The sequence below is a fragment of the Orcinus orca genome, chromosome 15, assembly GCF_937001465.1.
Source record: "Orcinus orca chromosome 15, mOrcOrc1.1, whole genome shotgun sequence".
Classification (NCBI taxonomy): Eukaryota; Metazoa; Chordata; class Mammalia; order Artiodactyla; family Delphinidae; genus Orcinus; species Orcinus orca.
In genome coordinates, this window is record NC_064573.1 from 67,221,932 (window position 1) to 67,244,376 (window position 22,445).

General features: G+C 45.3%; 1 protein-coding gene across 8 annotated transcripts in view; it reads left to right on the top strand.

The window, feature by feature from the left end:
- THOC5 (THO complex subunit 5) overlaps positions 1–22,445 on the top strand; it is a 33,908-nt gene that overhangs the window by 2,399 nt on the left and 9,064 nt on the right. For 5 of the 8 annotated variants that reach the window (XM_049697776.1, XM_049697777.1, XM_049697781.1 and 2 more), the window contains 15 exons: positions 1,206–1,337; positions 3,915–4,058; positions 5,170–5,283; positions 5,432–5,529; positions 7,402–7,548; positions 9,170–9,284; positions 12,712–12,844; positions 13,568–13,600; positions 14,876–14,953; positions 15,619–15,659; positions 15,888–15,987; positions 16,638–16,774; positions 17,606–17,718; positions 21,352–21,453; positions 22,026–22,122. In XM_049697776.1, coding sequence (XP_049553733.1) covers positions 1,242–1,337; positions 3,915–4,058; positions 5,170–5,283; positions 5,432–5,529; positions 7,402–7,548; positions 9,170–9,284; positions 12,712–12,844; positions 13,568–13,600; positions 14,876–14,953; positions 15,619–15,659; positions 15,888–15,987; positions 16,638–16,774; positions 17,606–17,718; positions 21,352–21,453; positions 22,026–22,122 — 1,548 coding nt within the window. In that variant the 5' untranslated portion in view covers positions 1,206–1,241. The remainder of the gene's footprint in view (positions 1–1,205; positions 1,338–3,914; positions 4,059–5,169; positions 5,284–5,431; positions 5,530–7,401; positions 7,549–9,169; positions 9,285–12,711; positions 12,845–13,567; positions 13,601–14,875; positions 14,954–15,618; positions 15,660–15,887; positions 15,988–16,637; positions 16,775–17,605; positions 17,719–21,351; positions 21,454–22,025; positions 22,123–22,445) is intronic. The other 3 variants (XM_033412903.2, XM_049697782.1, XM_004283752.4) reach the window with 3 other exon arrangements.

A 22,445-nucleotide genomic window follows, 5' to 3' on the forward strand; every position in this document is an offset into this window, starting at 1 on the left:
TTTTCATTTGATATGGGAGGAAGTAGATGCAGAGAAAAGTGAAGTGACTTGTCGCAGGACTCATAGCCATAAAATAGAGGACTGGAGACTCCAGCCCAGGGTTTCTCTGACTCAACTCTGTTGAGGCATTGGCTCCCTCAATAAGTGTTGGTGACAGATTCACTGGGGTAGGCGGGTTAGTGCTGCCCACCTCAGAGGCTGCTGGTGACAGTCAGTAGAGGTAGCAGAGAGAGGATACTTTGTGACGCTAGAGGCCCATGAATGTATGTTCTGTTCTTTTAAATTTTTTATTTTCTATTTTATTTTATTTTTATTATTTTCTTGGCTGCGTTGGGTCTTCATTGCTGTGCGCGGGCTTTCTCTAGTTGCGGTGAGCAGGGGCTACTCTTCGTGGCTTCTCTTGTGGAGTAGGCTCTAGGCGCGTAGGCTTCAGTAGTTGTGGCATGTGGACTCAGTAGTTGTGGCTCACGGGCTCTAGAGCTCAGGCTCAGTAGCTGTGGTGCATGGGCTTAGTTGCTGCGCGGCATGTGGGATCTTCCCGGACCAGGGCTCAAACCCGTGTCCCCTGCACTGGCAGGCGGATTCTTAACCACTGCGCCACCAGGGAAGTCCCTATTCTGTTCTTTTAAATTTTCGCGTCAACCAGGGTGTTGATGGCATCGCCAGATGACATGGTGGCAGCACTACAAGATACAGTAACGTAGTTGTCAGGGGCACTGCTGTGGCATGGGTTGGACCCTAGCTTTAGCACACTAGCTGTGTGACCTTGGGCAAGTCATTCACCTTCCTGACCCTCAGTGTTCTCACCTGTAAAATGGTGCTTGTTCATATCTGAGAGGATCCTTGTTATAAGAACCAAATGAGAACATACCTTTGAAGTGCTTAGATCAAGGTCCAGCACACAATGATCAATCAGTTGTGTTGAGAATGGGTTTATGTGCCTGGCTGAGGAGTTTGGTCAGTGGGGTTGTGGTGGTGCCTTTAAAGGAGGTGCAGTTGGGGAAGATGAGTTCATTTTGAACAGTCTGAGGGATGATTCTGCTTTTTACAGAGGATTAAATTGAGGCTTTGGAGGGTTGATGACTTTTCTTGAGTTACCAAGAGTGTAAGCGGGCACAACTGCTAGTTAGACTTCAGTATTCTGACTCTAGGAAAATCTCCAGTTCCAACTCTGGAAAAGCTCAGAAGCTTTCTCCTCTTAACAGGTCTCTGCTGTTTCCTCCTGACTTCACCAAACAACCATGTCATCGGAATCGAGCAAAAAACGAAAGCCCAAAGTGATCCGAAGTGATGGAGCTCCAGCTGAAGGGAAGCGTAATCGTTCTGACATTGAACAGGTGAGATCAGCCAGGGCTGCTGTGCTGCTGAGAAATTGCAGCTCGTGGCCAAGCACCTGGCTGTGGGTTTGCAGCAGCCGAAGGTCATAGGCGTAACCTCCCAGGTGGCCTCTGTTTGACCAGGTGCCTGGAATTCCCTTGGCTCTTCAAGACCTGAGAATCCATATCAGATTTAGCTGCAGCATCCCAAGAACCAACAAGCCTGTACTAGACACGATTAGTGCGGGAACAGAGAATGCATTCTAGTATGGTGTGTGTCTCCAGCTTTCCTGATGGTCAGAAGAAGGCAGTCCATCCGCAGCGGCCACTAAGGCTTTGGAGATGTGACATCCCTGGTCTGCTACCGAGACAGTACCAGAACCATGTAGCTAAAGAATGTCTTCTGAGGCCTGAGTGCTGTTGTAGTCAGCAGGTTCTTCTTTTGCTGTTTCTCTGTCCTTGAATCTGTCAAGCTAATTTATGACTTAACAATTTTTTTCTTCTCCATTATGGTTTATTACAGAATCTTGAATATAGTTCCTTGTGCAATGCAGTAGAACCTTGTTGTTTATCCATTCTATGTATAATAGTTTGCATCTGCTAATCCCAAACTCCCAATCCATCCTTCCCCTTGGCAACCACAAATCTGTTCTCTGTGTCTGTGAACCTGTTTTGTAAGTAAGTTCATTTGTGTCATATTTTAGATTCCACATGTAAGTGGTATCATGATATTTGTCTTTCTCTTTATGACTGACTTCACTTTGTATCTAATCTCTAGGTCCATCCATGTTGCTGCAAATGCTATTATTTCATTCTTTCTTATGGCTGAGTAGTATTCCATTGTCTGTATATACACCACATCTTCTTTATCCATTCATCTGTCGATGGACAGTTAGGTTGCTTCTATGTCTTGGCTATTGTGAACAGTGCTGCTATGAATGTTGAGGTGCATGTATCATTTCTAATTAGAGTTTTGTCTGGATGTGCCCAGGAATGGGATTGCTGGATCATATGGCAACTCTATTTTTAGTTTTTTGAGGAACCTCCATACTGTTTTACATAGTGTGCACCAGTTTACGTTCCCACCAACAGTGTAGGAAGGTTCCCTTTTCTTTACTCCCTCTCCAGCATTTATTTGTAGACTTTAATGATGGCCATTCTGACTGGCATGAGGTGGTACCTCACTGTAGTTTTGATTTGCATTTCTCTAATAATTAGCGATGTGGAGCATCTTTTCATGTGCTTCTTGGCCATCTGTATGTCTTCTTTGGAGAAATGTCTGTTTACTCTTCTGCCCACTTTTTGATTGGGTTGTTTGGTTTCTTGTTATTGAGTTGTATGAGCTGTTTGTGTATTTTGGAAATTAAGCCCTTGTTGGTCGCATCGCTTGCAAATATTTTCTCCCAGTCCATAGATTGTATGACTTAACTTGATTTTTTGGTTGGTTGTGGTTTTTGTTTGTTTTTTAACTAGAATAGAGAAACATACCAGCTTCAACTTAAATGGAAGATGATGCTTTCCTCAGATTTAGGAAATTAAAATTAACGAAGAACCTTATCCTTTGGGAGGTATTGATTCTGACTCTTTTTTAAAAAAATTAAATTGAGGTATAATTGGTATATAACATTATATTAATTCCAGGTGTACAACATAATGATTGATATTTGTTTATTTTGTGAAAAGATCACCGAAATAAGTCTAGTTAACATCCAACGTGTTACATAGTTGTTACAAAAATTTTTTTCTTGTGATGAGAACTTTTAAGATCCACTCTTTTAGCAACTTTCAAATATGCAATGCAATATTTTTAATTGTAACTGACTCTCTCTTAAAGAGATGTGTTTGTTTATTCCAAAGTCTGGGAGACCAATTTGGATATTTTAGTTTCTGCTAAAGCTTGATTTGACCGTCTAAACACCCATCAGTAGAAATTTGGTTAAATGAATTCTGGTTCATCTATATGTAGCCATTTTGATGGAGATTTATATTTATTGTGATGGGAAATTGCACTAAATAGCATGAACAATATCCCATTTAATTTAATTTATTTATTTATCTATATTTTTTATTTTATTTATTTTTTTGCGGTATGTGGGCCTCTCACTGTTGTGGCCTCTCCCGTTGCGGAGCACAGGCTCTGGATGCGCAGGCTCAGCGGCCATGGCTCACGGGCCCAGCCGCTCTGCGGCACGTGGGATCCTCCCAGACCGGGGCACGAACCCGTGTCCCCTGCATCGGCAGGCTGACTCTGAACCACTGCGCCACCAGGGAAGCCCTTATTTATTTTTTTAATGTATTTATCCACAATACTAACAATGGAGTTACTTCAGGCTGGGAGGTGAGATTATAAGCAAGTTTTCGTTTTGTTTTTGATACTCCTCTCTATGTTCTGAATCTCTGACACCAAGCATGCATTACTTTATAATCAGAAAGAGGAATTCTTTTCCATTTTGAAAAAAAGAAAAACATTTGATTTGCAGATCAGATCCTTTAGAGACCTGATTTGGGGCTTCATTGTTACTCATCTCAGCCAAGTGTCCCTGTTCCAACAGAGAGACTTTTACTCTCCACCCAAGGCCTATATCCTTGCCTCCACAGGAAGGTAAATACTACAGCGAGGAGGCTGAGGTGGACCTGCGGGACCCTGGCAGAGACTATGAGCTGTACAAGTACACGTGCCAGGAGTTGCAGAGGCTCATGGCGGAGATCCAGGACCTGAAGAGCAGGGGAGGCAAGGATGTGGTAAGGAGTGGGGCTGGGAGGACACGGACCTGGTGGGTCTGCATGGATGGACCTATTTCGCACCTATCAGAGCCCTTCTTTATATTGGTCTTATGTCCTGCCATCATCATGGGGTTAGAGCCTGAGGGCTCCAGAGACCTGCCTATTAATTTATTGTAACATCACCACCCAGTCATCAATTACAGTCATGAAAGTACAGGATAATTAATGTTTTCCATAACTGTAATTTGATAATTCATCCAAATGATATTTATTAAGTGCTGGGCATGGAGAAATTATGGTACATGTCAATCACCATTGCTATTATAAGGCTAGATATGTACAAATAAATCAGAGACCAAAAATTAAAGTATTAATATTAAATGAAAAAAAAGGTTTCAGGGCAGAGAAGCAAAACGCTGTGACTGAAAACTAAATGGGTAAGTTCAAAATAAAACAATCCATATTTTTCCAGGAATCTCACTTATTTGTGCTTATACTGGCCAATATTGTTAAGATTATTACATTTTGTTTTACTGTAGTCAAGTTTTACAGCTGTAATTCTGCTATTTTCATTTAAATTATTCTGTAATGTTGTTTACAGAGGTCAAGTTGTATGGCATGATGTTGTCGTTGTTAGGATCTCTGTGTACATTGTGTAGAGACAGCTGTTGTTTGCATTGGCTGCCTTTGCTCCATCTTTGATTCCTGTTACTTTGGTCCAAGTAGAAATTAGTTTTTTATGCCTGGGAACCTTAAGCATTCCCTTATACAGTCATTCTTCCATTTCCCCCGACACTTCTTATGGTTCTGAGCTCCTTCCAGTGTCTGTTTTTTTTTTTTTTCCCCCGGTATGTGGGCCTCTCACTGTTGTGGCCCCTCCCGTTGCTCCGGACGTGCAGGCTCAGTGGCCATGGCTCACGGGCCCAGCTGCTCCGCGGCATGTGGGATCCTCCCAGACCAGGGCACAAACCCATGTCCCCTGCATCGACAGGCGGACTCTCAACCACTGCGCCACCAGGGAAGCCCTAGTGTCTGTTTTTGACTCTGGATGAGGATGAGCAGTGAGGGGCTGAAGGAAGCTGAGCCAGCTCCAGTTGTCAAGGTCTTTACCAGTTTTTTTGGCCTGTAGGCAATTGAGATCGAAGATCGGAAGATCCAGAGCTGTGTGCATTTCATGACTCTAAAAAAGCTTAACCGATTAGCCCACATCAGGTTGAAGAAAGGAAGAGATCAGACTCATGAGGTAGGAGCTGAGAGATTTAACCCTCCTCTTCCTCCTTCTCATCCCATCTTTAATCTCCTTTACCCCTTTTCTGAGTTTGCTGCTGCTCTGCTTTGCCCCACCCCACCCCGACTTGCCCCACTCACCTCTGACCTTGTCCTCCTTTCAGGCCAAGCAGAAAGTGGACGCCTATCACCTGCAGCTCCAGAACCTGTTGTATGAGGTGATGCACCTGCAGAAGGAGATCACCAAATGTCTGGAGTTTAAGTGAGTGTTGGAGTACAGGGCTTTGGCAAGATGGTCTGTTGGTAACTGCTTTTTCCTACATAGCTCAGTATGAGCCATTTTTTTTAAAAAGAAGTCAGATGCCCTTGGAGACTACAGGATCTGGGGGAAGGGTGAATAGATCACTTTGAGTGGGAGAATTGGAAACAGTAGTTCCAGGCTGCACAAAGAACCTCAGAAGCCTGTCTGACCCTTTTGAGTTTTGTGCTCTGAACCTGGTGAAAAACAGTTGTCTCTCCCCAGCAGGCAGAGCCTTTGCGTTACCAGTTTGATTCCTGAGCACGTTGTATGGGAGCAGCTCACTTCCAATTACATCTTTTTAACCTTTTGGCCCAGCTTTCCTCTCTAAAGTTCCAGCAATTCATTTTTGCAACTGGATTTCATTATTTGGAACCTGAACTTCTTGCTGCCTAGCTGCCTTTAGGTGAACAAACTACAGTTTGTCAGTGTCCTTAAACTGTGATGCCCCTTGGCAAATCCAAGCTGAGAGATGTGAAAGAGGAAGGAATAGACAAAATAAGAGAAGGGAACGTGTTCTTGCCTTGTCAGATCTATTTGTGTAAACTGTAAGGAGTCAGGTTTTATTTGTAATAAACTTGGGATGAGGGGGACCATGTTAGGCATTGGGTCTGGTGTATGCTGATTTTTGAGAGGTTTCTTTATCTGCTTCACGAGTCCATCCACATAATAATATTTAAGTACTAATAGAAGTGAAATCCACATCAGGTACCTGAGTTAATAGTATTGTATAATTGTCAGTTTCCTAGTTTTGACAATGTATTATGCTTAGATAAGATATTATCATTGGGGGAACCTGGGAGAAGGGTTCATGGAGGAAATAAACTCTCAGTTTAAGACTTACAAGAAGTTTCAAAAATAGTACTATTTAAAAAGAAGAAAGATAGGATGCTCCACCTGTAACCGTTGTTCAGATGAAAGCCAGCAAACCCTGTAGCGAGGCAGGTGGCCATGTGGAAGGATCAGGGGCCCTGGAATCAGACAGTCTGGGTTCAAATCCCAGCTCTCCCTCTCCCTAGCTGTGTGACCTTGGGCAAGCTGCTTACTGATGGAAGCCTCTATCTCATTTGAAAAATGGAGATAAAAGTCCCCATCTCAGTTATTGTGTGTCACTGTACATCAACAGTTAGAGCCTCTAGACCTTTTCACATCTGGTCATATTATGTTGGATCTTCCCCATGCTATATTTAGGCAGTTAATAATTTGAACTTAAGTGTAGACTCTTATGTTTATTCCTGTTAAATGGCATTTCTTGGTTTCAACCTGACAGTCTAGACCTAGACCATGGTGTTTTTATTTGATTCTTTAAGCTCTTAGCTCTCTTGCACAGCTTGGAGAGGTCTGTAAATTTCATAAGTGTATTTTTAGGTTTTCAGCTAAATCATGGATATAAAGCTTGGGCAACATGGATAAGGATCCTGTGGCATGTCACCAACTACCTCTCTTCACATTGAAACACCTGCTAATGAGCATTTGCTGAGAAGACTGGATTCTAGGTTCCTGGGTAGCTGTAGACCAGGGCTGAGTTGACGTACACGGGGTGGAACTCTGGGCCTGTTTAAGCCACAGTTTGGGTTTCTGAGGGCAGCAGCTTGACATTGAGTTTTTTGGGGTTTTTTTCTGTGGTACACGGGCCTCTTACTGTTGTGGCCTCTCCCGTTGTGGAGCACAGGCTCCGGACGTACAGGCTCAGCGGCCACGGCTCACGGGTGTAGCCACTCCGCGGCATGCGGGATCTTCCCGGACCAGGGCACAAACCATGTCCCCTGCATCGGCAGGCGGACTCTCAACCACTGCGCCACCAGGGAAGCCCTGACATTGAGTTTTTGACTGCAGGTCAAAGCACGAAGAAATCGATCTAGTCAGCTTAGAGGAGTTTTATAAGGAGGCTCCTCCAGATATCAGCAAGGTGGAAGTCACCATGGGAGACCCTCACCAGCAAACCCTTGCACGTCTGGACTGGGAGCTGGAGCAGCGGAAAAGGTAGCGTTTCCTCCTTCCTGACCTTGTTCACCTGTGCAGACACGGACCTTTATCCATGAGGCACAGTGCTTTGTCCTGACCCAGGATCAGATAGCAAAGCACTGTGGAACCAGCAGAATAGTCTCTAAGACCAAATCCCGTTTTGTGATTAATTCACACTTAGCAGTTCACACTTGACCAACTGAACTGCATCATAAGTGGGGTCGGAATTGCTTAACGCCGTTATGCGAAAGAGTAACCTTTTCTTTAAAATTTTAGTGCCTAAGACCTAAATACCTTTTGTATTATTAATCTGATTTTTTTTTTGCCTTTTCCCCCACCTGTAAGCATATTTGTGTGGTATTGCAAAGCTGTGCAAACATTATTTTAGAAGGTTGTACAACATTCCAGGGTAAATTGTAAATCACATAATTGTTCCCATATTGAATTGGACTTTAAGTTGTTTGCATTGTTTTGGTATTATAAATAATGCTTTGAGGCACCCCTTTACATATAAAACTTTTTGTACTAATAAAGAGCTTTTATTTATTAACTGTAAGTAGAATGTCTATACTGTATAATTTAATCTAGATCTTCCTTAGAATATGGTATGTATATTTTTTTCATCCTGAACTTTTTTTTTTTTTTTTTTTGCGGTATGCGGGCCTCTCACTGCTGTGGCCTCTCCCGCTGCGGAGCACAGGCTCCGGACGGGCAGGCCCAGCGGCCACGGCTCACGGGCCCAGCCGCTCCACGGCACGTGGGATCCTCCCAGACCGGGGCACGAACCCATGTCCCCCGCATCAGCAGGCGGACTCCCAACCACTGCGCCACCAGGGAAGCCCCATCCTGAACTTTTTATGGTTGCATCCCTTCCATCATGGTGACCTTTTTCCCTTTCATGTTTGTACGCGAGTTCCAGGGCTTTTGGTTGGCACATTTGTTCTGTTTTCTGTCAGAGAAGCTGCTGTTTTTAATTCCTTACCTTTTTCTGTTGTTGAGTATATTTTGTGCCTTTGGTCTACATAATGAATTTAATAAGTACTGAGTCTGGATCTTAGGGACTTGGTGTCAGTTTTTTAGCAGATGGGGCTGGCCTGTCACACCCCTGTCCAGTACATCACTTGCCCTTGGCTAAGCCATAAGTGTTCCATTCCTGTGGCTCTGGTCTGGAATCTATCCCCACTCTGCCCCACTCAGGTCCGTGGGCCTCATTTGTGTCCTATAGCTGCTGAGTCCATATATTTGTGAAAGTTCTGGGTCTAGCCTCTGAGGCAAGAAACGGAGCAGTAGGTGATACCAGTGGTCATGGGCACAGCCTCTGGAGCAGACAGGCATGGGTTCAGAGCCCAGCTCTGTGCTTGCTCTTACTGGATGACCTTGGGCAAGTTATCTACCTCCCTGAGCCTTTGTTTCCTCCTTCGGGGATAAAAAAAAGTCCCTATCTTCCAGGGTTTTTATAAGGATTAAATGCCATAATGCTTGTACACCATTTTCCAAAGTGCCTGGCACATAGTAAGTGCTAGGTAAACATTAGCAGATAATCGTGACTGCTGTCATTAGGTAGAGTCTGATAGTGAACAGGTGTGTTGGGGTGTCCCTGGAGAGCATCAGGCGACAGTGCTCTGTCTTCCCCCAACAGGCTGGCGGAGAAGTACCGAGAGTGCCTGTCCAACAAGGAGAAGATCCTTAAGGAGATTGAAGTAAAGAAGGAGTACCTGAGTAGCCTCCAGCCTCGTCTCAACAGCATCATGCAGGTGAGGGTCTCCCCACACCCTGCCACCTCCTCGGCTTTTGCTTTGCCTTCACCACTCTGTGGCACATTGCTGACCTGAGGCCACCAGCAGCCACATCACCCTGTGGGTTTTGTCGGGTCTGTTACCCTAATCAGTGTTAGAGCACAGTGCAAGGATGGTCCCGTCTGCATGCCCACAGCAGGTGTGATAAGGTTGTGTCCTGTGTGGAGGAATTGCTAGCAGGATTCGCTCTGGAACGTATACACACACGTACCTCGGCGTATTCTTTTCACCAGCGCCTATTCCGGATAAAACGCTTTCACAAACTGTAAGTTTAGTTTACACCTTGCGTGATCTCCGCCAGCCCACAGTCCCCAGGTATCTAAGCATGCTTCCACAGATGTCTATTAGATCCCCCTGACTGCACCACAGGGGCCAGCTGCTCAGCAAATCTACTTGCTCTGAAAAGAACTTTACTCATATTTGAAAACCGTTAGGTACCTTAGGAGGAAAAGTCCCCACTTTACCTGTAAAATGTAATTTCTTTCTATATGGGTGACCTGATTTTTGTTTGCTTTGTGAAGCCAAGTTTGATCTAAATATAGTTTTATAAAGCAGGGTAAATGGCTAATATGGAGGAACTTTGTAAAAGGACCCTAGTGAAATTGAAAATTCACTTTTGTAGGATTTGGCAAGATCTACATTTCTTCTCTTCAACTCTAGGCATAGAATTAGAGTTAACAAATATGCTCAGTAACACTTCATATGGGACAAAAATCAGAAACTAAAAATTTTGGTTGTACTTCAATTTTTCCTGTTAACTGGAAACACTGAATGCTCCTAAATAGGGTACAGGTTAAATAAATTCTTGTGTGGTTCAGTCTTACACCTATAATGGAAGTATGGAGCATCCTGTTACTGACAGAATAACTGGACAGAAAGATCTATTAAATTATGAAATCAAAAACTGCAAGTTGTAGAACATGTATAATCCCATTTGTATACCTTCATTTACAAAGTATTTGAATGGCTGTATATATGTGTAAGTCATGTATGTGCTTAGAAAAGTATGTTTTCACACCAAACCATTAACAGTTACCTTTGGTGGTTGGGAACTGGGAATTTTTGCCTTATAAACTAGAATACAACTTTAAAAAAAAATGTACATATACTACTTAAAAAAAATAATTTTATATAAAGAAAAGCATACAACTCGTAAGTATACTCACAGTTCAGTGGATATTCCCTGTGTACACATTTGTGAACACATCTGTATAATCACCCAAATCAAGAACATTAGCAATTTTCCAGAAGATACTTTATTCCCCTCCCAGTCACTGTCCCCCCACCCCATAACCTTTAATCTTGACTTCTAACATCACAGGTTAGCTTGGCCTGTTTTTGTTGGTTTGTTTGTTTTGTTTTTTTGACTGCTACGGGTCTTCGTTGCTGCGCACGGGCTTTCTCTAGTTGCAGCGAGCAGGGGCTACTCTGTTGTGGTGTGCGGGCTTCTCATTGTGGTGGTGGCTTGTTGCGGAGCACGGGCTCTAGGCACACGGGCTTCAGTAGTTGTGGCATGCGGGCTCAGTAGTTGTGGCTCACGGGCTCTAGAGTGCAGGCTCAGTAGTTGTGGCCTATGGGCTTAGTTTCTCCGCAGCATGTGGGATCTTCCCAGACCAGCGCTCGAACCCATGTCCCCTGCATTGGCAGGCGGATTCTTAACCACTGTGCACCAGGGAAGTCCTGGCCTGTTTTTTAACTTAAATAGATGGAATGATATAATACATATTCTTTTGTGTCTGGCTTCTTTTTTTTTTTTTTTTTTTGCGGTACGCGGGTCTCTCACTGTTGTGGCCACTCCCATTGCGGAGCACAGGCTCCGGACGCGCAGGCTCAGCGGCCATGGCTCACGGGCCCAGCCGCTCCGCGGCATGTGGGATCTTCCCGGACCAGGGCACGAACCGGTGTCCCCTGCATCGGCAGGCTGACTCTCAACCACTGCACCACCAGGGAAGCCCTATGTCTGGCTTCTTTGATTCAACAGTTTGTGAGATTTATCTAGGTTGTTGTGAGTACCAGGAGTTCATTTATTCTCATTGATGTTTAGTGTTTGATTTGGGGTGTTTCCAGTTTGGGGCTGTTGCGAATAATGCCACTAGGAGCCTTCTTACACGTGTCCTTTGGTGAACATGTGTACACATTTCTTTTGAATATATACCCAGGAATGAAATTGTTGGATCATAGTATGCTATGCGTATATTTAGTTTTGGTATTCAGTGAAACAATTTTCTAAAGTGATTGTACTGATTTTTGAAATTCCCACCATCACCATGTGAAAGTTCTAATTTTCCACATCCTTGTCAACTCTTGATGTTGTCATTTTTCTTGATTATAGCCATTCTGGAGGGTACCTTTTATGGTTTAAATTTCCATTTCCCTGGGGACCAGTGACGTTGAGCACAGCACATTTTATATACTAACTGGCTTTTGGAGTACCTCATTTGTGAAGGGCCTGTTAAAGTCTTTTGCTCATTTTTCTGTTGGGTTGCCCGGAATTCTCTATATTTTCTGGAGATGAGTCTTCTGCAGATATCTTTCCTTTTCACTTTCATAATAGTATCCTTTAATGAGCAGATGTTCTTAATTTTAACACGATCCAGTTATCAGTCTTTTCCTTTCTCTGTCCCAAGGTCATGGAAATATTCTCATATTTTCTTATAGAGCCCTATTGTTTAACCTTCTACATTGAAATCTATAGTCTTCCTGGAAGTGAATTTTGTATATAGTGTGAGGTGAAGGTCAGATTCTTTCCCCACATAGGTATTCAGCTGATTCATTTATTGAAAAGACCATTCTTTCCCCCACTGTTCTGCAGTGCCTTTTTTGTCATAAATCAGATATCTGTATATGTTTGGGTTTGTGTGTGCGTGATCTAGTTGTCTCTGCACCAATATCACACTGACTTATTACTCTAGCTGTATCAGAAGTCTTGATGCTCAATAATGTAAGTCCTCCAATTTAATTTTTCAGGATTATCTCTGTTATTCTTGGCCTCTTTTATTTACATATAAGTTTTAGAATCAGCTAGTCTATTTTCATCTGCTGGGATTTAGATTGGATTGCATTGAATCCATAGATACTTTGGGGAGAATTGACATCTGGGTGGTATTAAGCCTTGGAGACCATTAACATGGCATATATCTCCATTCATTTAGATCTTTCATTTCTCAGGTGTTTGTGTAGAGGTTGACACACTTTTGACATTTAGATATTTGATGTTTTCTTGATGCTAGACGAAATGGTATCTTTTTTTAAAGTTCATTTTCTTACTGTTTATTGCTGCTATCACTTTCATAAATAAAAAACTGTATACTAAGTAACTAAGAAGCCACATGTTCCTGTGTGTGCCTGTAAAAGAAAAACAAAATCCCTTCTTCCTTGCTCGCAGGCTTCCCTACCGGTGCAGGAGTATCTGTTTATGCCCTTCGACCAAGCTCACAAGCAGTATGAGACAGCCCGACACCTACCACCTCCCCTCTATGTCCTCTTTGTCCAGGCCACTGCGTATGGGCAAGCCTGTGGTGAGTATGGGGGCTGGGCAGGGAGGGGCTGTGGGAGCAGCAGCTGTGGCCAACTGAGTCATTTGGAAGCACCTCCTGCTGAGGAAAGCTCCCTGGCCCTACTCAGAAGCCCTCAGGTGATAGATGCTGCCTCCCCTCTGCACTGCCCGGCATGGCTGTTTTGACCAGCTGGCCTGAGGCTGGACTAACCTGATGGGCATTTCAGAATGGATGGCTTTGAATCTTTGATGAGCCTGACTGGTCGGCTGTTGTGTTCAGTGCCCAGGCAGCCTGTCTGGCCTCCCAAGCACTCACCCCATCAAGGCACACTTGGCAGGTGGATCAGTGCCTCCTGCTCTCTTCACAGAGAGGGTTTGGTGAACACAGGTCCCAGCCAGCTGTCTCAGGCTTTCACCAAGCCCTGGAACAGGCTGCATGTCATAACAGTGAATTACGGAAGGAGAGGAGGTGTCCTCATTAAGCTTGAAGGCAGCCCATGACTCCACTAGGATTTTGAGAAGCTTTTAGAGATCCTGCCTTTTGCCCTACTGCAAGCTTTCACCCAGCACCTAAAGTTTTCTTCCCTACGCCCACCCCACTGCATCAGACAGACACACATTGCGCCAGTGCATGCCTCTCCTCCCAGCCATGGGCATCAACACATTACTGTCTCTCTTCTTGTGTCTTCCTGGTCCTTTTGATCCTCTCCCTCCCCTTTCTTCTCCCTCCTGTTTTCATCATCAGCTCATATGAAATCCTCCCAGCCCCCTAGACAGGGTGAGTAATTTTCTTTTCTTTTGTGTTTAAAACCCAGCCTGTTTCCATTCCCATTTTACTGTAGAATTCCAGGAATAAACTAGTCAAAAGAACAGTCTAGCATTTGCCAGTGTTAATGGGGGCAGTCAGCTTGTTTGGGATGAGGTGTGATGGTTCATGAGGGTTGTCAGAGATAAGCAGTGGTCAGCCACTGAGGAATATCCCAAGGGCCCGCCACTTGGGGGAAGTTTGTCATCCCTCTTTGTGCACTTGAACAAACCCTTTCAGGCTCCTGTGACTATCTGCGTCTCTGTATACCCTTTTGAATGGAGAAGGAAGGGTGATGGCCTATCTGATCTCTCAGCGCTAGACCCACGGAGTTGCACAGAGGCAGGCCCAGGCATTGCTCATTGAGGTGTCAGGCCTGGTGCAGGGAGCAGGCCACTTAGCTTTGTGTTTGAGATACCAAGCTCAAGTTGAATAGACTTCGTCTTGAATCCTAGCTTATTTACCTCTTGGCTGTTGTATCTAACTTCCTTGAGCCTTAATTTTCTCATCTGTAAATGGCTAGAGTAATAGTATTGCTCCTATAGGATTGCTGTGAGGATTGAAAATTAATTTTTAAAAGTAATTTTATAATTAAAATTCAGTCCTCCTAACCCAACTGGGCAGCCACCATTTGTCAAGTCCCTGTTTCATAGGTGCAGAAACTGAGGCTCAGAGCAGTGACATAACTTTCCAGGTTGTAAGTTTGGGAGTTGGTTGAGCAGAGACTCAGGCCGGGACTGGACTGCAGGTTCCAGGTTCCTACCCACTGTCCTGCTGCCTCCCAGTTAAATGTTGTAGTATCAGGCAGGTGCCAGGTGCTAGGTGTAGTGCAGAACAGAGAATAAGAACTGAGGGGAGAGCTGTCGTTTCCAGAATGTGGACAGTTACAGGTTCTGGATGAGAACCTTTAAGACAGTTGGTAGAATTGTGCCGTGTGGCTTTAGGCCATCGATTTGGATTTCTGTGCCTTGGTGTAAGCCTGAAAAGAGAGGCATTCACCCCTAGTCTCAGGTGATGCTTGGCCAGGAATCTGCATTTTGGGTTCCTTGTTTTCAATAAATGATGGGAAAAAGACTTAGGTTTCCCACCTTGCTCCTCTTCATCTGGAGAAAGGACTTTTGCCCTCCAGCCCTGGTCAGTAAGAAGCTGTGACAGAAGCAGAGGAAGTGCAGCCCCAGGGCGGGCCTGGTCGTGTAGCTTAGCTCTATCTCTCAGCAACTTTCACAGAAAGCTGTTTCTTGCTCCTAGATAAGACGTTGTCTGTGGCGATTGAAGGCAGCGTGGATGAGGCCAAGGCTCTGTTCAAGCCTCCCGAGGACTCCCAAGGTAAGTGGTGGTCAGGATCCTCCCCCACGTCTACTGTAGCTGGTTCCAGGAATGCCAGGTCACCACCCAGGGCCAGTGCTGGTCCTTTGGTAATTAGCCGTACTGGTTCTGTGTGGCAGGGAGCTTAGCTTTAATGTCTTAGTGCTCGGGGTAGACAGGGAAAAGCACTGCCTTTGGATTTCAGCCTGCCTCTCACCAGCTCACTGATCCTAGGGAAGTTCTTTAACGTTTCGGAGCCTCAGTTTACTCTCCTGTAAAAACAAGATAGTAATACCTCATGTAGAATTATTATGTGGATTAAATGAGGTCATGCATGCAGAACCCTTAGCATCATCCTCAGCACACAGTAACCCCTCAAATTATATGAGCTTCTGTTATTGTTGTTTATACTACTGTTATTACTGCCACCACCACCACCAATGGAGGAGCTTGTGGTCCATAGGATGACATTAAAAATCACTGAAAAAAAACAGGGTGATGGGATTATAAGTCATTTTTCTTTTCCTTGCATCACTCTGTTTTCTATACTGAATAAGAAGCAGCAAATATTTATTCTAAAGGAACCCATTTACAAAAGCCTGGGCCCTATTATGTGCCCTGGGTTGAGGTGCTCTCAGGAGAATTGGGAGCCCTCACCTCGAGCTGCCTTCTCTCTGTCGCTGCAGATGACGAGAGTGACTCGGATGCTGAAGAGGAGCAGACCACGGTGAGAGTGTGGGGAGTGCCGAGCGGCTGCCCTAGGGGCCCACTAGTTGGTGGGTGCCATCCTCCCTAGAAGCAGAAGAAAGAGGTTTGAAAGAAAGGGAGCTGGGATTCTGGCAGCTGGAGAGCTGAAGCACGGGTCCCAGTGGTGAGGCCCTGGCCAGCAGGGAGAAGGGGACAGGGGAGATTCCCGTGAGCAGTGCTTACCGGCTCGACCCTTTCCTTTGTCCAGAAACGCCGGCGACCCACACTGGGAGTTCAGCTGGACGACAAGCGCAAGGAGATGCTGAAGAGGCACCCACTGTCCGTCATGCTGGACCTGAGGTGCAAAGGTCTGGCTCCCCTTGGTCTGGGGGATCTCGTAGCGCCTAGGAGTGCAGCCAGCTGCCGCTCTGCGGGGTCCAGCAAGCTGATGCCTCCTTACCCAGGAAAAGATTCTGGTTTCATATTTCTGTTTTCCTTTGTTGTTCTTCATGGAGTTTGATTTTTTTCCCCCTCCTAAGCCATAACTTTGAAAACATAGCAAAAACATCAGACACATTAGGGATGCTTGATGGAACTACACCTCTTTCTGAACTTGACAGGTTAGATACACAGAACAAGTTGCCAAGAGTATGCAGGCTTTGAGTAATATGACCAACCTGCTTAATTTAATAAATATAAGTAGAACTTCGTATTTTGCAGAGACAGTGGGTTTTGAAACTGGCTTCATATGGGTAAAGGAGCACATGGTAAAGCATCCCAGCAGGATAAGAGTTAGCAGTCAGATGTAAGTTTCCTTCTCACCCCAGACTTCCAGACCCTGGTCCTGGTCATTACCTTCAAGGGCAACCATTGTGACAGTTTCCTATGTATTTTCAAGAAATAAACTATGCATTTAGAAGCTTTTACACAAGTTTATACTTAACCCCTTCGCCTTTTATTTATTTATTTTTTTTGGTGGTACGCGGGCCTCTCACTGTTGTGGCATCTCCCGTTGCAGAGCACAGGCTCCGGACGCGCAGGCTCAGCGGCCATGGCTCACGGGCCCAGCCGCTCCACGGCATGTGGGATCTTCCCGGACCGGGGCACGAACTGGTGTCCCCTGCATCGGCAGGCGGACTCTCAACCACTGCGCCACCAGGGAAGCCCCGCCTTTTATTTTTTACATAAATGGAAACACTCTACACACTTGTCTTCTCTTTGCCTTTTTATAAAAAAATTTTTGAGATAATTTTAGACTCAGAAGAGTTTCAGTGATGATACAAAGATTTCACACCTGCTCTTCACCCCAATATCAACATCTTTCTTAACCACAGTAATCAAAATCAGTGTCAATTTCATTGGTACAGTACTATTAACTACCAAACTTATTCACATTCCCCTGGTTTTTCCACCAGTGTCCTTTTTCTCGTCCAGGATCCAATCCAGGATCTCACATTGCATTTAGTCGTCATGCCTATTAGTCTCCTCCAGTCTTTGCTTGTCTTTCATGACCTTGACACTTTGGAAGATGAGGTTTATGTATTATGTAGAAAGGCTCTCAATTTGGGCTTGTCTGTTGTTTTCTCCTGATTAGACTGAGGTGGTGGGTTTTGGGGAAGGAATACCACAGATGGCAGTGTTCACCATCACGTCTTATCAGGGGTCGGAGGTATCAATTCGTCTCGTTAATAGTGATGCTAACCCATATCACTTGGTGATCCCTTGATCGCTTCCTTTCCATGTTGTGTTAGTTAGAAGCAGTCTCTAAGTCCAGTCCACACTCAAGGGAGGGAAATGAAGCTCCACCTCCTGGAGGGAGTAGTAGCAAAGAATTTGTAGAGACTTTTTTTACTCAATGTTAAGTTGCCATCAAGTTGTTTTTATAGTGAAAGATCTTAAAAGTCTTGTTGACTTTGCTTTCTATAATACTGTTGACGCTCTTCTAGTGTTTAACTCATAAATGATGTCTTCTTTTCCTCCTCCCCTCCAGATGACAGTGTACTGCACCTGACTTTCTACTACCTCATGAACCTCAACATCATGACGGTAAAAGCCAAAGTGACAACTGCCACAGAACTGATCACCCCCATCAGTGCAGGGTATTGGACAGGTGCTGCGGGGGGTGGGGCGTGGGAGGGGGGTGTGTTGGGAGCCTTGGTGCTGGGCTCCTCTCGGATCCTCCCTCATCTGGCTCTGAGTGGAGTTCATGGCCACACTGGCTTCTGTTGTCACGTCCACACAGCCCCGAAGTCCTGGTACATCACAGGTATTTGGAAAGCACTCACTGACTTGAATTGGTGAAGTCCTCTCACTACACAGCAGATGCTAGAAGTGACTACAGCCTGTTGTAAATTGAGTGGGCAGGGCACCACCTTTTACACCAGTGGAAAGAGTGTGAATGTGAAAGTGAGATTTGGCAGACCTTACCAGGTTGACAAATTTAGGCCTCTCTTTTTCTTGTCTCTTTCTGTCCCAAGGTGCTGGGATTTCACTTTGCAGCTCAGCTCAATCCCAGGTTGTCCTTACCTGGGCAGTGGGAGGAAGACTGGCGGGTCCCTGTGGGGGTTTTGAGGAGGGTGAGCAGAGGCACATAGTGGCAGCCACAGGTGGAGCATCCCCAGAAAGGCCCTGACCGTGGCTGCTTGTTCCACAGCCAGCGTGGGAAGAAGGGAGGAGGACCGAGAAGGCCTGGGGGTGAAATAGGCTCACCTGGCCTGGCACACCTCCCGACCCTGCCCCACCTGCTTCCAGTGAGTCCTCACGTCAGGTGTAGAAAGATCAGTGAGGGAGACGTGGGTCTGGTGCCTGGTGGGATGGAACTCTTCCCAGGCCTGCCTGATGATGGCGTTTCCCCTGGGTTTTCAACCCTGCACTTAGAGTCCACACCCCCTTCAGGCTGCATCCTTGGTCCCTGTGCTTGAGAGTGTTGCTGGACCACCCCGAGCACTCTGGATGGAGTTGACCTTGTTCCCACCTCACCCCAGCAGAGGGAGCCTAGGGCTGGCTTCTTCAGAGAACCCAGTTGCAGTGCTGGTCCAGTGAGCAGCTCGAGGGCCCCATGATGGCCCTGGCCACAGTGGAGCTCTTTGTCGTGATCGTTCTGCCTGCTCACTTCTCAGATGTCCTGTCTGCTAAGTCACGGGGCTGCAGGCTGGCCCCAGTGTGCACTGAAGCCCACTCCCCTGCGGGGCACTGCACATACCGTGATAGGGGCAGGACTGCACACTGGCTACGAGCTCTGCGAGTGCCGGGTCTCCCCTCACAGCTGTGTGTGCACCTTTAGCCAGATTACCTGACCTCTGAGTCTGTTTCCTCACTCCGGTCATTAATTAGATCCCCTCCCAGGGTGCCTGTGTGAGTCAGGTAAAATGCTTAGCATAGGTGAAATGCTTGGTAAGTGACAGCTGTTTGTCATCATCAGATTTAATTCTCACAGTAGCTCTACAAGGTGAAGAAACTGAGGCTCTGCAGAGTTAAGAGGCTGCCCCAGGGTCACAGGTAGTGCATGGAGAGTGATGATTCAAAGCCAGCTGGACCTGTGTACCATGGTACTGCACTACTGTCATTGCCCTGGTCCCCAAAGAGGGAGGAAACCCAAAAGGAAACACCACCCTGAAGCCAGGATTAGCTCTTTAAGGGCCTTCAGGTGTTGTCTAGCTCCTCCCCCTATTTTACAGATGGAGAAACTGAGTTCAGGGGCATATGTCCAATTATGGAAGTGCTGGGCCTAGACTTCAGACTCGCAGCCTAGAGGCCTTTGCTCAAGGCTGCTTTCGCCCCATGGAGACACCATGGTGTGTGGTTTTATTTATTTATCAACTAAAACAGGGATACTTTTTAAAAATTTCAATTTAATCACAGCATGACACTAATTCCTTAATATCAATTATCTAGTCAGAGTTCAGATTTCCCTATAAGTGTTCTTTGTTAGTTTTGTTCTTACAGTTTGGGTTTTGAATCTGGATCTTTTTAAGATCCATGTGTTGCAGTTGGATGAAGCTTCTTTCCGGTGTCTTCCCATCTGAATGTCCTGCCATCTTTTATTTGTTGAGGAAAGTAGGTTGTTTGCTCTGTAGGTTTCCCCCAGGCTGCATTTTGATGATTGCATCCCTGCGGTACAGTTGAACGTGTTACTCCCTCCCCCTGTATTTCCTGTAAATTGTAGGTAGAGTTAGAGACCTGATCAGATTCCATTTTTAGCGGGGGAGGTGGGTGTGCAGCACTGTGTCAGAGATGTTGCATGATTTTATCAGGAGGCACAGGCTGTCTCTATTTTTGAGATGTTAGCAACATTGACGACTGATGCCAGGATCTCTTAATTCATTAGGAAATTCATGTTTTTATTATAAACATTTTATTCAGAATTATATGAACCTTGCTGAATTTTCCTCAAGAAATTGTTTTCCAGAATGATCTCCATTAGGCCACTTTAATTCATTAATCAGTTTTTCATTAAGGCATTGAATTATTTTAAATTATTTTCCATTTCCACTTTACGAAGATTTTAAAAATCTCTTTTTTTAAAACTTTATAACAAAGACTTGAGTAATTGAATAGTGTTTTGAATAGTCATATTTTTATGAGTATATAGCCTTCTCTTTAATGGCCATTATTTTCACCAAATTCAGTTGTCCTGAGCCACATATTGCAGATGGAAATTTTGTCGAGAAGATTTGATTCTTCCATCAGGTTTCATCAATTTAAAATCCTAATCTTGTGCATTTTTAGCTGTTCTGTTTCATTTTGGCTGATTCTGTATATTAGTAACAGTCACTAAACATTGGCTAAAAGACTGACAATTATTCATTTTCTAGCCGGTTCTCTGTGTGAAGCAGCGAAGGGGACAGAGACCCTTGGGGGTCGTGGTGGTGCAGGGAGACACTGTCAGGAGAGAGAGCAGGGCAGAGCCAGAAGCTGCCACCCTCCCGGTGCTAAGTTCCTGGAGGCCTGCTGGCTCAGAGCAGCAGTTTCCGCCTGAGTCACTCCTGACGCTGTCCCTGGAAGGCGAAGGGGAACTCCCTTGGTGAAGGGAAAGAATGGGCCTCGTTGACCTTTGTGATCAAATTACTCCATTCTCTCCCCATCTCTTCTCTGATTGTCACGTTTAATTACATGTTTAACCATTGTGAGTAGGTGGCTGTGGCATCACCGTGTCTCTCTGCTTACAGCACTAGGTCACCTTGTCTCCAGTCTATGTGATACATCTTTTTCTGGGAATTTTAAAGGGGACCTATTTCTGTGATAGCATGAGATTTGGTAAAAAGTGAGATAAGCACAATATCAAAGCTTCACACTGGATCTCTCTGGGGTAGAAGGGATCTGTTTTGCTCCTGTGAAAATTCTGATTATTCCTATTGTGTCACAGGGCTTTGCTCCCCTGAGGAAAAGGCTCTGGTCACCATGTAACTCTTGAAGGGATAGGTTTCTTAAAAAATTGGTGGTTAAGAGTATTACTGTCTTTGATGGAATAGAGTAAATCCTGGCTCCAGCACTTAATAGCAGTGTGATCTTGGACAAGCCATATCTTTTAAAGCCTTGATCTTCTCCTCTGTAGAATGGAAATGATGATACTCCCTACCTCATAGGGTTATGACTATCTGATGACCTCAGGCATGTAAAGGGTCTGGCTTTGATCATCAGTGAGAGGGGGCGTTACCACCGCCAAATGCCCACGTCTGCGTGGAAGCAATGGGTTGGCCGGCGTTCTCACTGCAGTCTTTTTCCTCTTCCAGTGACTTGCTGTCTCCTGACTCAGTACTGAGCTGTTTGTATCCTGGGGATCATGGAAAGAAAACTCCAAATCCAGCCAATCAGTATCAGTTTGATAAAGTTGGGTGAGTCAGCAGCATTTCCTCCTCTCCCAGCCTCTCTGCTTCTGAGTTTCTCCTGTGGCTCAAACCCAAAGCTGGAGACCTGTTAGGGCCAGAGGCCTCCCAGGGGACAGGGGAGGCGGCTGGGCAGGAGGGAGTGCTCTGTCCAGAGAAGGGAACACATGCCTTTTCCTGCTTATGAGGCCATGGAGGGTGGGGAAGGGTGGAAGGATCAAAACTCTGGGAACGTGATAATAGATGTATTTAACATTTTAATTCTCTGAGGATTAAAATTTAAAAAATATTTTATAAATTGGTGGACTGATGAAGAGATCAAGTATACTGCCTTTTTATTGATATTTGCTAATGAGTTGAAGGCTGCCAAGGGAAAAAGAGAAAAGTGACTAGGAGAGATGAAATTCACAGTAGGGAACTGATGAAGTTAAGAGGCTTTGCTGGCAGCCTGGCCTTGGGTGCAGCTGAGCCTGTGGGACCGTTCTGTTTTGGGGGGATGAGAAGGTGGGAGGAGGGATATATCCGGGGACCACTGCAGAAATGACTTATAGAATCATTTCATTCTGTGTTCTTATCTGCAGCATCCTGACTTTGAGGGACTACGTACTTGACTTAGGGCATCCCTATTTGTGGGTGCAGAAGATGGGTGGCCTCCACTTCCCCAAAGAGCAGCCCCAGGTGTGTCTACTGATCCGATCCCCTCGGCTGAGGACCTCTATTCCTCTTGTCCCATACAGACTCCAGAAGGGCTTTGGGACTTTGAACTAGCAGAATGCTATCCCTCTGGGCTATGATCTATCTTCCCTCCACTCAGGATACTAAAATGTCCAAGGCCTACAAGTGTTTAGGTACCTTTTGCCTTTGCCATGAGCCTGTTAGCCCTCTAGGTCAAAGTAACTTGGATCCTTGCCCTGCGTGCAGTGCAGCTCCAGGCGCTGCTACCCCTTGGTCTTATGTACGAAGGTGCCAGAAATGAACCCTAGGGGACCTCTTAAGATCTC